This window comes from Pseudorca crassidens, chromosome 18, assembly GCF_039906515.1.
Source record: "Pseudorca crassidens isolate mPseCra1 chromosome 18, mPseCra1.hap1, whole genome shotgun sequence".
Lineage (NCBI taxonomy): Eukaryota > Metazoa > Chordata > Mammalia > Artiodactyla > Delphinidae > Pseudorca > Pseudorca crassidens.
In genome coordinates this window covers 69,307,312-69,322,325 of record NC_090313.1, presented here as the reverse complement: position 1 = coordinate 69,322,325, position 15,014 = coordinate 69,307,312, and the positions used below count along the sequence as shown (strand labels likewise).

General features: G+C 33.8%; 1 protein-coding gene across 7 annotated transcripts in view; it reads left to right on the top strand.

Moving 5' to 3' along the window:
• The window catches only part of NBEA (neurobeachin), a 630,249-nt gene that overhangs the window by 59,858 nt on the left and 555,377 nt on the right, over window positions 1-15,014 (top strand). For all 7 annotated transcript variants that reach the window (XM_067713386.1, XM_067713385.1, XM_067713382.1 and 4 more), the window contains exons 5-7: window positions 4,393-4,514; window positions 6,511-6,637; window positions 13,929-14,048. In XM_067713386.1, the coding sequence (XP_067569487.1) occupies window positions 4,393-4,514; window positions 6,511-6,637; window positions 13,929-14,048 (369 nt within the window). The remainder of the gene's footprint in view (window positions 1-4,392; window positions 4,515-6,510; window positions 6,638-13,928; window positions 14,049-15,014) is intronic.

The following is a 15,014-nucleotide window of genomic DNA, read 5'->3' as shown; positions in this document are numbered from 1 at the left end:
GATAGATTTCAGTCTAAGGTATGGGGAAGAAGAACAAAGTGTTTTGACTGAAACATAAGCAAGTTGCTGTTTTATATATAGAATTAACAAAGTTTAATTAAAACGGAATTAATAACTCTGTTTTAATAAATTGCCTGAATTGCCTCAGTAAGATGGCAGTTAATCCTGTTTTTAGCCATTCGGTCACCAATTACCTATTGGTATGCAATGCATTTTACACACACATACACACACACACAGAGATAATTTTATTTATATGTTAGTAGTAGTGTATGTTTGAATTGTTTTTGCTCAGGGGATATTGGTGGACTTACACTATCTCTTCCGCCTTTCCTGGTTTTTCCTGCATCACTCGTTTCCATAAAGGGTAGTTTGGATCAAGAGTATATTCTTTGTAGAGGAGGAAGCAGGGAAGGAACTAGAACTTTTATGACTATTATTTCATTTGAGTCATACAAGCTATATAAGATAAATGATATTATTGTTGTTACATCAGTTGAGAAAACTAAGTAAGCCTCTACGGTATAACATTGTTCAGAGTCTTAAAGTAGAGTCACAACCTGAACCAAAATTTGCCTGCGTTTCATTTAACAACGGATTGGCTAATTTTCAGACATGTTACTTCTGCTATTGAACTGCTGAAAAATTCAGATAGGAGCTGATTTTAAAACCCTTACCATTACAGTGTGTTTGATAATCTGCTTCTGGATGAGCATGAACCAGTGGCATCTTAGTAACAAGAGGGTACATACTGTTTGGACCACTGCTCATAGCAGTGACTTTGCGTGATTAAAATCATGATACAACTTACTTTCCCTCCAAAATAACCATATATGCTAGGTCTTCTGAATTGTATTTTATATTGTGGAGATGCCTTACTATGAGCCTGCTGCCTCCATATGAGCAATTTGGTAATACTTACAGAGAGTTAGTTGAATTCTGCAGTGATTAGTGTAAAGGTGAATGACAAATGTAAGATGGCATTTTACCATTGTGCTCTGTGACCTTTATGGATATACTATCTAGATTTGCTTTTCATGATTATGGTTATTTCTTGAATTTGCTTACTTTAAGAAATAGTACACTTATCTATTCACTGAAATAGTTAACTGAAAGCATCCTATATGAACACCAAAATCATTGTTTTTGCAAATTGCAAGAGATAAGAATATAAATTTTGGAGTCAGCTAGTCCAGGAGACAGTAAGGGATATAGATTTCAGAGTTCTGTGGACTCATTGGACACAATGAGGGATACCCAATTGTGGATACCAAAATATTGTAGAAGGAAATACAGAGGAAATGTGAAGGCAGCTTAAACCCAAAATCAAAGAGATAGTCCAAAGGTCATGCCTTATTGCCATGGGATTAGAAGGAAATATAAAGAGTCTAGAAAATGGGTGATCAGGCACAAACGGTTGGGGAGTAAATGGGCCTGGATTCCACATAAGGCAGTACTCTACAGAGTTAGCTTTTGTGCCTTAAGGGAGAGTGTATGCATCAGTTAAAGAGTTGAAAAAGGCTAGGAATACAATGTGCACTGTAAGAAGGAGCTGGTTGGTAGGTAAGTAGGAGCAGGAAGTTGAGGCATACCCTCTAGAAATGGGAGAGTTCAGGTCCCTAAAACATTTTTTCTAGCTATTACATATTGAAGACTATACTTCAGTAAAAAAAAAAATAATAATAAATTTAAAATACATACGTAATAAAAAAAATAATTTTAAGAGAATGTCCTTGAGTAGAGGTAACTATCTTGTTGAAGAGATTGGCCATAATAAAGATCCTTATCTATGAAATTTTTAGAAGTCCACAATGAAACTGAGAAAAATGCAGTCTTAGAGCCTCTCAGGTGTTTCATACCAGTTGTAGCAAGACCAAAGACTATTATTATTTCATTATCACTCAAGCTTATTAGCTTTTTCTTTTGTGAGATTTTTTTCTTTTTTCTGTTGTATTTTGGTTCACTAGTGTTTGCAACTGAATGTGATTTAGGACTCTCTCAGTCCTACTATGGTGGAAGTGTAGTTCTGGAAAACTTGAAGAACAGCTTGTCTCAAATTCTTTCCTGTATCTCTTAGTTTAATGCAGCGTATAAGTTCCTATGTAGGGCTCAGTAGACCAGATGATAAGACTGATGATATAGAAAGTGCTAGGGCCACTGGTTGGAAGTAAGCGATCTCTTGGGCATGTGGAGTAATGGGGGAAAAGAGAAGGAATGGGCCACACTCTGCGTGCTTATTAACGCCGCTATGATAGTGCTGTCATGGACTGCCGTGTCTGGTATGAAAGGGCACTTGGGTATGCTGGTTGTGGCTAGAGGTTGGAAACCATGAATCTGACCCTGTTCCAATTGTGTTCCACAGGCATTATGAGCAAATTAATATATTAAGCTATTATTATAATTCTGTAGAATCACTTTACTTTTCAATGTCCTCAATAAATATTTCTCCTGTTTATCTTGGTACTCTGAAGCATCTATAGTAAGTGAAGTCTAGTTTAGTGAAACTTATGGATGTATTAACCAGCAGTAAACTTGGCAAGAATTGCATTTTGCTAGCAAACAAAAAAACAAAGTAAAATATTTCCCTTTTTAAAAAGTCGAAAAAAGGCTGTATTGACAATTAAAATGCCTGGACTAATTGCTTAAATATTAAAATCTGAAAGGACATTATATAGGAAAATTTTTATTCATTGTTAGGGTTTGAGTCTTCATTTGAAATCGTATGTGTGTTTATGTGTTTCTTTGTGTGTGTTTTCGTTTTGTTTTTATTTATGCAGCAGGCGCTTTGCCACTTTGAGATTTTTCATTGATCACATATTGATTATTTTCTATGTCTTAAGTCTCAATGCTGGAAGTATAAACTATATTTCTTACTCTTTGGGAACTCATTGGTAGACACAAAAGCAGCTTGTTAGAATAAGCTATTGTAGATTTAGGTACTAAGTGCTATGGAAAAACAGTGAAAAGAGAAACTAGACTGGGGTGAAGTCCAGGAAAGCTTCACAGGAGAAGGAGATATTAGCCTGGTATTGAGGGTAATTGGGATCTTGTTGGAGGAAGTGTTTTGCACAGAAGTAGCATCATGTACAAAAAGAGGGGCTATAACAGAACAGGTGGAACAGCTGCTGTGTTTAGATATACTTTGGAAAGTGGGGTAAGGTCCAAGAAGAGAATAAGATTGAAAGGGTTTGTTGGAGCCACAGTGTGTGTGAACAGCCTTGTATAACCTGAAGAAATTTAAACTTTATTTTATATGCAGAGGATTTTTATATGGAAGCTATATGTTATATTTGAGTAAGGTCATTATCAGCAATATGAAGGATCTGTTTGGAGGAACAGATCAGTTATAAAATCATAAACGGGGGCTTCCCTTATGGCGCGGTGGTTAAGAATCTGCCCACCAATGCAGGGGACACGGGTTCGAGCCCTGGTCCGGGAAGATCCCACATGCCGCGGAACAGCTAAGCCCGTGTGCCACAACTACTGAGCCTGCGCTCTAGAGCCCTTGCACCACAACTACTGAAGCCCTCACACCTAGAGCCCGTGCTCTGCAACAAGAGAAACCACTGCAATGAGAAGCCCACGCACCACAACCAAGAGTAGCCCCCACTCGCCGCAACTAGAGAAAGCCTGCGCTCAGCAATGAAGACCCAACACAGCCAAAAATAAAATAAATAAATTTTAAAAAAATCATAAAGGGTACTTATCTTTTATGTGAAGGAATTTAGATATCTCATAGAAAGATAAGTAAATCCACTCAGATGTTTTTTGACTTCAAGTCAAGTATTATACCACTTTCTCATTTTTTCCTTAGAATGTCTAGATTTTTTTTATTACTATTACCTACTGAATACTATATTATTCCTTTCCTACTTGTGAGTGGATTTGAATTGTTTTTGGTCATAAATTTCAATGGTTCAGTTTCTGAATGATAAATCTCTTGCTTTAGTATTAATATTATTTCTTCAGTATTTATTCCATTAACTTCTCTATTGCTTTTGGATTTGAAAATTCAGCTTTCTTTAATCAAGTGAAATATTACTGAAAACCTAACATAAACTATAGAAAACTGAAAATTCTGGAGCATATGTATAAGGGACTGTATATTGGTGAACTTGGAGGTGGACTTCTTGGAATACAGTCTGAACCATACTACGTAACTTAGATATGAAACTTGATTCATTGAATATTTGAAAATAATGCTTCTAGAGTCAACAAACAATATTAATAGATTATCTTAATATGATAATAGTTTCTATTTTTATATTTGTCCATGATTCTTTGATATTTATACCTTCATTGTTTTTTAATCTGTGGAAGCCATACTTGACCTTAGTTACTATTACATTTTCTTTAACTGATACTTTTGTATCTTTTTCCATTACCTTGTAGGCAATTGCATTGCCTCCTATTGCAAAGTGGCCTTATCAGAATGGCTTCACCCTAAACACTTGGTTTCGTATGGATCCATTAAATAACATTAATGTTGATAAGGATAAACCTTATCTTTATTGGTAAGTAATATATTTAATTTTAGTACTTTTGTCTTAAGCATTTCAATCTTGTAAATATGGAACAGTGTCAAGTGTCAAGGCAACGTATTAAATAGAATAAGTAAATAAATAAATATATGTTAAAACTACAAAGATACAGTTATGTCAGTTTATTTTATTCATTTTTTGCTGTTGATTCTAGGCAACCTGCCTCACTATTTTTTCCCTCAATTACATTTTAAGAGTCAAGGGTTACAGACCTCCTATCTCCAGTCTGCATAGTTCAATTGTGTGTTCTTAGTTAAAAAAAAACAAAACAAAACAACAAACTCCTACCAGATTTCATTCACTTTGCTTTTTGACTTAACATGGTTCTGTGAGCATAATTAAGGTATGCTTTAAAAATATTGATTTTGGTAACCATTTGAGAAGTTATAATTAGATAAGATTAATTATTTGGTAGATAACTAACAGAATGGGTTCATCAACCCAACAATGGGTTGACCTGTAAGGACTCAGAACGTGATGATTTTAGTTTACCAATAATGCCAAGTAATAAGAACATCAAAGTTTCGTTTGTTATCTTACTATATGTACTAGGCATTATAAGTGCTTACATGTATTGCCTCATTTCATACTTGCAGTGCTCTGAAATAAGATTGCCTGAGTTTAAGTTCTGCCTTTACCATTTACTGTTTATCCTGTGCTTTGGTGTCTTCAACTGTAAAATGAGGATAATAATGGTACATATCACATAGGATTTAATGGTAGCATAATATTTAAAGTGCTTTTTGTACAATGACTGTTCAGAAATGTAAGTGTAGAAAAATGTGAGCTATTAATAACTTGTAAACTCTATTACAAAAGATTATATATGGATAGTAATGAGAGTTTTAACAAGCATCTGAACTTCCAAACATAAATGGGGATGAACTTCAGAAAGGTCATTTTGGGGGCTTCTTTGGTGGCGCAGTGGTTAAGAATCCTCCTGCCAATGCAGGGGACACGGGCTCCATCTCTGGTCCAGGAAGATCCCATATGCCGCAGAGCAACTAAGCCTGTGTGCCGCAACTACTGAGCCTGTGCTCTAGAGCCCACGAGCCACAGCTACTGAAGCCCAGGTGCCTAGAGCCCGTGCTCCGCAATAAGAGAAGCCACTGCAATGAGAAGCCTGCGCACCACAACGAAGAGTAGCCCCTGCTCGCTGCAACTAGAGAAAGCCCGCACGCAGCAATGAAGACCCAACACAGCCCCCAAAAAAGTCATCTCTAAATGCTCACTGTGCCATACAAGATACGATACCATTTACATAAGATCATATGTTGTGTACATTTAAAAAAAAAAAAGAAAGGTCATTTTGGGAGATCATATTTTTATTTCAATAATACTGTCATTTGTCAAAACATTTACAGGTTTTGTTCTTTTTTTTTTTTTAATATATATTGTGATTGAATTCACAGCTGGAGGAGTGCTCCTCTAGAAGAAAATAACTATATTTCATACTCACATCTTGTTTCTTTTTTTGAGTGAAAATGTATTCCTTTGCTTGATTACCTACGTTATTTGTCAAAATTGGCCATGACTTTTTTTTTTTTGGCAAAGTTGTAAGCTATTTTCAAAGATATAGTAGAATTAAAGAGCCAGTTGATTTTGAAAACGTTAACTGTGTACATGATTTCTGTATTTGTTAATTCCAGGTGGTCATTGAAGGTATATGAAATCTACTTGGTAGGCTTTTGTTGGCTATTAATTTGTTTTTATGTATTTGTGATATTTTAAATTGAACTATTAAAAGGTTCTGTAGTCTTCTATTTTCCCAATTTAAATGCCTTCTTTTAGTTGTTCTAAACTTTTCATGTTTTAGTCTTTATTTGGTACATGTAATACCCCTTCTACTCTATAGGGATGTAAGTTTTATTTTTATAATTATGTTTTATATTATTTGTATAATACTAATCTTTCGATATATTGTTCTTTGTCACAGAGGATATTACACTATTCTCAGTTTTCTTTGCAGTTTTCGTACTAGCAAAGGAGTTGGTTACTCTGCTCATTTCGTTGGCAATTGCCTGATAGTCACATCACTGAAGTCCAAAGGAAAAGGTTTTCAGCACTGTGTGAAGTATGATTTTCAACCACGCAAGGTAGGTATAAGTAAATTATCTATTGAGAATGACACAATTCACCATTCCCACTCTCTTAAAACTCACCTATTATGACTTCTGTAATATTCTCTTTTATTGGTTTTCTCGTGACTCCTACTGCTTTCCTCTTATCCTTATCTGCATTTTCTTTCTACTTTTATATCTGACTTTTGACATAAAAAGATCAGGCTCCTGACCTCTCTCATTCTCTCTCTTGCTGTGATCTGTTGTATGGCATTCTTTCAGTGAACATTCAATATGTGTTTACTGAGTGCCAGACATTGTTGTAGGCACAGGAGATATGACAATGAACAAAACAGACAGCATCCTTGCTTTTGTGAAGCTTATGTTTTTTCGGGAATTTTTATTCAGTTTTATGATAGATTTCCTCCTCTATTCTTATTTCCAGAACTTTATATATTTATATATACTTTATATTCTCATCTCCCTATGAGATATGACCAAGTGAATGTCTTTCTGGCCCCGCAGCCTCAGAATGTGTAACATTGAATTTGCCATCCCAGTCCCATATCATTTATGTTCTTAAGTCCTCTGTTTTTTGTTTTTTTTTCTTGCGGTACGCGGGCCTCTCACTGTTGTGGCCTCCCCAGTCGCGGAGCACAGGCTCCGGACGCGCAGGCTCAGCGGCCATGGCGCACGGGCCCAGCCGCTCCGCGGCATGTGGGATCTTCCCGGACCGCGGCATGAGCCCGTGTCCCCTGCATTGGCAGGCGGACTCTTAACCACTGCGCCACCAGAGAAGCCCAAGTCCTCTGTTTTGCTTAAGAGGCTACTGTCTTCATAGTAGTGGAGACTTGAGTCAGCTTCAGCCCCTCTTTGATCTTTGTATCAGTCAGTTAAATTTCCAAGTCCTTTACTTAGTATTGCTGAAATATAGCTTTCACCTTTATAAAATTCTTTACATGTTGCTTAAATTCTTCATATTGCTCTCTTTTTATCTTGGATCCTCTGTCTCCTCCTCTTCCTCCTCCTGATTTATATTCCTGATCATATTATTTCACTGTTCAAACCAATCATTTACTTCTTACTTACTACAGAATAAATTAAAAATTTTAGCCTAGTCTTTCATGATTTGGATTTTATTTTCAGCTTTTTACTTAAACCTTTTATTTTGGCAAAACTGAGCTGATATACATGCTTCACTTTTTTATCTCTTCCTTTTCAAATGTTCGGTCTCGGGCCTGAAATACATTTACTTGTCCCCTTACTCTCAGCTCTAGGTCTTAAATCCCACCCCATTGTTATGTTCCATTTCACATAAGATTTCCGTGGAATCTGTCCCTGATTTGCCTTGCTTTGCTCCCCAGATACAGTCTCTCTTTCAGCATATTATTTCAGTATTTCTTATGGCTGTTATTTCTTTTAAACCTTTATTATTCATTTATATGTGCATTATTTAGTGACTATTGAGACTAAGCTATGTGTTAGATTCAATTTTGTATTTCCTCATATGCCTAATACAGAGTATTGAACTTGGTAGACTGTCAGTGATATATGTTAGATAAATAAGTAAAATATGACTTTAACAACCAAAAACCGTTTTCTTTCCTAAAGGAGTAAGTTACATTTATTTGGACAGCTAATTTATATTGAGCAGTTTATTTCCCCGTAGTATGAAATAAATGGGGTATTACTATTGATACAGTGAGAAAAAGGGCATGCCTTGTTGTGGTCAGTGCTTTTTTGTAGGTAAGTATCCCAAGAACCTTTTCCATGTGGAAGTAAGAAGAAAAGCAGTCATGGCAATAAAGACCGAGTAATTTAGGTTGTTGCTATGTTATACACATTTAAAATCTAAAGCTTACTAGCCTTTTTTGTTGTTCTTCCAGCATAATAATGCATATTGCAAAGCTAAGTTAATTTTTGGAATTGTAGAGAATAGAGCAATATCCATGACCATTAAGAGAGATTTTATGCTTTTTGAAAAAGTGTTTTGCACTGGTTTAATGGAAAACACAGTTACTTCGAATGCCAACAACTGCCACATTCTTAGATCTTCATTCTGATCCTAAAATTTTGGTATATATTTTATATAATTTATTTATAATATATTATTATATATGATTTGTGTATAATATGTAAATGTACTATATAATATACAGAAATCATGCAGTATCTTTTAAATTTTCTGCACATCTATGAAAACAATATTAAAGTATTTCAACAATCATTATTCATTCAAAGATTATTCCAAGGCAAACTTTTATATGAGCTTTGTGACTTTAATTGTAGATCTGAGGAATTATGTTACTCTAATTGTAATTCTACCTTCTTCTCTCCCTTTCCTCCTTTACCTCCTCCTCCTTCTCTTTAGCTCATCCTTTTCATCTCCCTTTTCTTTCCCCTTCTTCTCCTCTCCCTCCTCTCTCTTTTCTTATTTTTCTTCCTCCTTCTTCCTCTAACCTTATTTGGTTTAGGTAACAGAACCAGTTTTTAGACTAGAGATTCAAACTTCAAAGTAACTGGTTAGTGTATGTGTGTGTATGCTGTCCTCCACTATGGATTTATAGATGATGAACTCCCTTTCTAAGTCTAATGTTAAACCTCCAGGTTTGGTAATACAGAGAGACTTTTCTTAAGGGAGATTCAGCTGATCCTAGCAGCCCTGAATCTTGTTTCCTGAGATTGAAGGTTTCACTAAATTCAGCTTAAGTAATGATGGCTTCAAGGAGAGGGATGTTGCTCTCCTGTTAATGTTTAGACCCATGAAATATACCTTTGCTTAATATCCGCTAGAATATGGATATTCAGAGACCAAGTTGAAATGTACTTTTAAAAGTCTGTTTAAAGGTAAAGAATAACAAGAGAAAATGCAGAGAAACATGCAACTGTATCATTAGATATATAGATATAATTCACTCATTATCAGCTGGGGTTTACTAGAGAGATCTTTCTTTTGTTTACTGGACTCCATCTCCGTGTCACAGTAATGAAACATTTGAAAGTCCAGAGTCTAAAAAAACAAGGGACAGAAGTATAGTTCTCCATATATACACTAATATGTATAAGATGGATAACTAATAAGAACCTGCTGTATAAAAAAAATAAGAAGTATAGTTCTCCTTCCCAAATGTTTAAGGCCTGGTCCCCCTTCCAGATTCAAGGGTCTTTCTTGGATATAGAGCAGTGATTCTGTTCACCTTCTTCAGGGCATACTCTACCCCTTATCCACAGGAACAACCATAGCAGATTTGATGAGCCCATATAAGGTGGTGAGAATGCTTCATTTCTTTTTCTTCCTTTTTTGTTTGTTTTCTTGTTTGCTTATGATCCCATGTGTATTGTGCCACATACTGAAGAAAATATTATTTTGGATGGGGTTTTCAAATATATATTTTTATTTTTACATGAGTCTAATAAAAATCTTTCTCTTATGTAAGGGATAGTTTAATAATTATTTCTATTAAAGAACGTCAATTTAACAATAATTCATTAATATATACTTAGAAAATAGCTTAAAAGTAATGATTCTAAATAAATTTATACATTAGAATGGGAGTTATATTTTCTTGATACAAATCCCACTTTTTTTCATATAAATCTCATTGCCTCTCCTCTAGAAATTCTGATTTATTAGATTTGGGATGCTACCCAGACAGTTTGCCAGATGTGCCAAATTATTTAGAATTTTAGTGGAAGCTTGTTAGAAATACAGATTAGTGGAATTATCATTTTCATGTCAGGAATATGAGTTTTTAACAATGCTTTAGGTGATTTTTCTCATCAGACAAGTTTAAGAAACAGTGGTTTAAAGAGTATAAATAAGAAAACTTAGCGTCAAGTTAAGAATCAAATAAAATTGCCATTAACTAATAAAAAGCAATTTAACCCCTTTGTTCTCTCCCTCTCCCTCTCTTTCTCTCTCTGTCTTTACATTTTTCCCCTTTGAAAAATGCATTCCCAGTTGTAATAGGTCTCTCTCTCTGTATATATCTTGTTAGGAGCAGGATCAGGGAGTGATATGGGTTTTGAAAGGCCTTCTGTAAAGATTTTTATAAATCTTGAAAATCATTAGTATTTGATTTTACTGTTTCATTATTCGAGATAACTCCATTTTTTATTTTTTCCCTTTCTTTAGTTTTTAAAGGGTATACCCTAGCTAAGTTGTTATCCTGCCTAATAAGGGGTTTAGCTAGACTATCAAAAAGTGCTTTCCTAGTGCTACCACTTAACCAGATGTTTGACCTTGTGAAAGTGAATGTAAACAATTAGCAGATTACCTACTATGTAGTAAATTTACTCAATACATGTTAGCTACAATTGATATTTGTATAAATATCATATTACACTTTTCTGATGAATTCTTAATATGCATCCTTTTTTCTTGTTCCTGTTGTTGTATTTCTTTTATAGATCTATTTTTGAGTTTCAAACTAAATGTAGACCTCAGCATACATGTATAGTATCAGTATGCATATATAGTCTCCGAGTTTACCCCTGTTTCCTTTAGTCAAAAAATATCAAGTCAAAACTTGGGCTCTTTTGATTTAAAAAGACATTTGTCTGTTATCTGTAGAGTATATCTTGATTTACTAAGGAAAGAGAATAGAAAGGTTAATTTTCCTATAAATAAGTATTGTTCGTTCTGAGATCAATATATTCATTAAATTGTGTATTCATTTATTCACCCATTTAACCTTTAATGTTAGTGTTATGACCAAAAGCAAACTCTGTTTATAACTCCAAACTTAATTATCTGGCTAATAACTGGATAACTATATTATCTTAAGTTGATGGTACCACTACCCATTTAAGTGAAAAATTGGAAACCATCTTAGACTCCCTTTTTCTATATTAGCAGTTCCAGTCAGTTCTGTTAATTAGTTGCTGTCCCCGCTTTTTAAAATTACCAATGCCTTTGTCTTAGTGTAGGCTCCTATGGTTTTCTTACCTGGACTTTTGCTGTGATTTTCATTTATCTTCATCCACACTTGCCTAACTGCCCCACTTCCTTACTGCTGCCAGTTATGTTCCTAAACTATGGAGATGATCATTTCACTTTCCTGCTCAAAATTCTTTAATTATACCACATTATGCAAAAAGTAAAGGCCGATTACAAAAGGTGAACTATGGGTCTCTTTATGATCTGGTCTTTGTCTATTTTGCCTGCCACACCTGAACACTGAGAAAAGTTTTGTCAAACCGCTGTGCTCCATGTACCATATTAAGTTTCTTCTGCCTGGAATGTTTCCCCCTTGTTTACTCAACTGTTCTATTCATCCTTCAAGTTTAGTCTTAAGCTTTATTTTACTCTTTTAGTGAACTCTTCTCTGTTAGCCTTCCTTCTCTGTCTTTCCTTTCTACCTACCCTCAGTTAGTCATTACTTCTTTTGCTCCCATATGTGTAATTTAGATATTATCCATTGTTTTATAGTTGTTTTCATGTTTGTTTCTCTAATGAAACCTCCTTTAGGCTGTATATGTTACATTTCTTTATGTGCCTACGATCTGGGGGACACTTGCCATGAAGTAGGCCCACAGTAAATTCTTTGAATGAACAACTTTGAGGAGTAAATAATATCAATTTTGTCAGAAAAAATCTCATAATGAAGAAATAGTAGATAAAAAATAAATAGAAATATAGTCCGTGGTATCTTATTTATGGGTGTCAGATATGTATTAGGAACAGTTTTTCATAATTTTCATATATTAAAATTGTCTTTGGGCAACAGAAAATCCCTTTCTATTAATAGATATTTATTTATTTCTGTTGTATTTAGAGGTTTAAAATTTCTAAAAATTTTATTCCAAAATATAAAGATTGTATCTCCTGTTTTACCCAGATAGCATTCTGGTTGAAACTTTTTAAACTCAATGAGTGTTAGAGAGGTAAATTTTAATTCTTATACGTGTAAACTTCTATAAGATTTTTCTTAAATTTATTTTAAGCTCAGTTTCTTGATAATTTTATAATATTTAGAAACATGAGTCACTAAATGACCAACTTTGAAGATTTTCTTCTAATTTTAATCAGGGCCAACATATATGTTGCTTTCAGGTCAGGTGAAAGCCTCAGTTTGCAGTAAATTAAGGATGATCTAGAATAAAACAACTTTAAAACAGACATGTTTTAGGGGTTAAATGGTTTGACCTGACTTTTTTTTTTATGTAATTGAGGAAAAGTGTTGCTTGTATTACTGTCTTCTGTGAGTTGTTCAGTGCACTATTTTTATTTTCTAAATCAAAATGAATAAAATTGAATTTTGTTCAAAGTATTTCAGATACCTTGAAATGATTAATATTTTAGTGGTTAAGAATTACTCTTATGGCTTTATATTATGTAAAATATGTATGAAATAAATTGAATAGTGCTTTTAACTAATCTGAAGAACAAACTTTGTACTTTATATTTTTATGTTTTTGGGGAAAACTAGTCTAAATCTCTCTTAACTGATGAAAGCATAATTGTTTAAGTATCTATAAATCATTTGTATTTTTCTGTAGTTTAGAAATAATATTTCTATATTATCTGCATTAGGCTATTAACTCCAAAGAGGCCAAGGATTAGATCCACAAATTGTTATAGAACTTAAATCATCTCATATGAAAATAGACTTTAAAATGCTTTTTGTTGACACTGGTAACTATAAAATGAGAGCTGAGTATAAACTCATTCCTTGATTCTTAATTAATAGTCACACATTATTAAGTTAAATATAATTATTCCTGAATTTAATAATTCTAAATTGTGGAATTGAAATTATCTAAATCTTATTATAAATGTTAAATTTTTTTCCTTGACAGATTTCTCCTGACTGTTCAATCCAAAGTAGAATCCTAGGATATTCTTTCTCAGTTTACACTGTTCTTATTTCCCCACAGTAATCATCATGATTTTTAATTCTGTATTTGTTTACTTGTCTCATGTATGGCTCTTCCACTGCTCCATAAATTCCAGAAGAGTTTGAACCTATGGTCTGTCTGTAAAAACTGGGTATTTGCAGTGCCTGGCGCAATGCAAATGTTATTAAATGAATGAGCTTAAGTATAATTGTATTTCCACAATTTTTGGATCTTGGTATAGTGGAAGGATGTCAGTCCAGAGCTGAAAGCGTTCTTGCTCCGTCTCCATCACACATTTATTCTTTATGAGTCATTTTTTTCACCTGTAAAATGAGAAATGGGAAAGGGAATTTGAAAAAATGCTAGTGCACGATCATTAATATTCCTTCAAGCAATTTTTTGTAGTGTGGGATAAATGTTATGGTTGCTTTTAAACAGTAATAACTAAACATTACATATTGATATCCTAAATTTTTTTTCATTTAAGTGGTACATGATCAGCATTGTGCACATTTACAATCGATGGAGGAACAGTGAAATTCGGTGTTATGTTAATGGACAGCTGGTGTCCTACGGTGATATGGCTTGGCATGTTAACACAAATGATGTAAGTTTTTATTTATCTGTATTTTAATGTATTTGAGTGTTTGATCTATCACTGTTTATAGCATGAATTGAATAATAAAATAGTTTGGTAGAAACAATACTTTTACTTAGAAATTTTTTTCTATTAAGTGAACTCTTGGTTTAATTTAGTATAATTAAATTGCTAAAAGATTTGATTAATGATACAAAAAAAGGACAATTGCTTGGCCAAATTATTAAGTATTAGGTCAAAAATATAAATGCACTATTCTATTCTTTTCAGAATCTCAAGCATTAAAAGTTGTGTCTTATACCTTATTTTGATAGGAAAGCAAGACCTTAAACAGAACGAATAAGTATAACATGTGACTATTATTTACTAGATAAATGGTGATAAATACTGTGCAGAAAAACTAAGTGGGAACAAATATAAAAGTGTAGGTATAGGGAAGGGAGAAGCCAGATGGTCCAGAGATGGTCTTAGTGAGAAGAGTGGAGGGAGAAAGCCATGTGAATATTTGGAGGAAATATCACATTCAGTGGAAGCAGTGAGTTCAAAAGCTTTGAGGCAGAAGTAGAAAGTTTATCTTGGTTTTTACATTTTTTTAAAGGTTTTTTTTTTTTTTTTAAAGACTCAAATAAAACAAAAATCAAAGAAGAATCTGTGATGAAACGAGTTAGAGATTGCAGAGTTTGAAATATTTACTGTCTGTTACTTTACAGAAACAGTTTGCTTGTTCTGTCCTAGAAACTCACAGTTGGGTCACAGTCAATAAATATTTATGAGAATGATTTTTTTCAGAATTAGAATATTCACATGAAATTCTGCTTCATATTTGCCCTCCAAAGGGGACAGTCTTTTCTATTGCAGAGTGATTTTGTTGACTGTCATGACTCTGTAGTCATATTTAAAAAGAGAAAGGGAGAAAAGACTGATTTTTCACTTATTTGCAATATTCCAAGAAATGGAGAGGCCTGGACAATAACA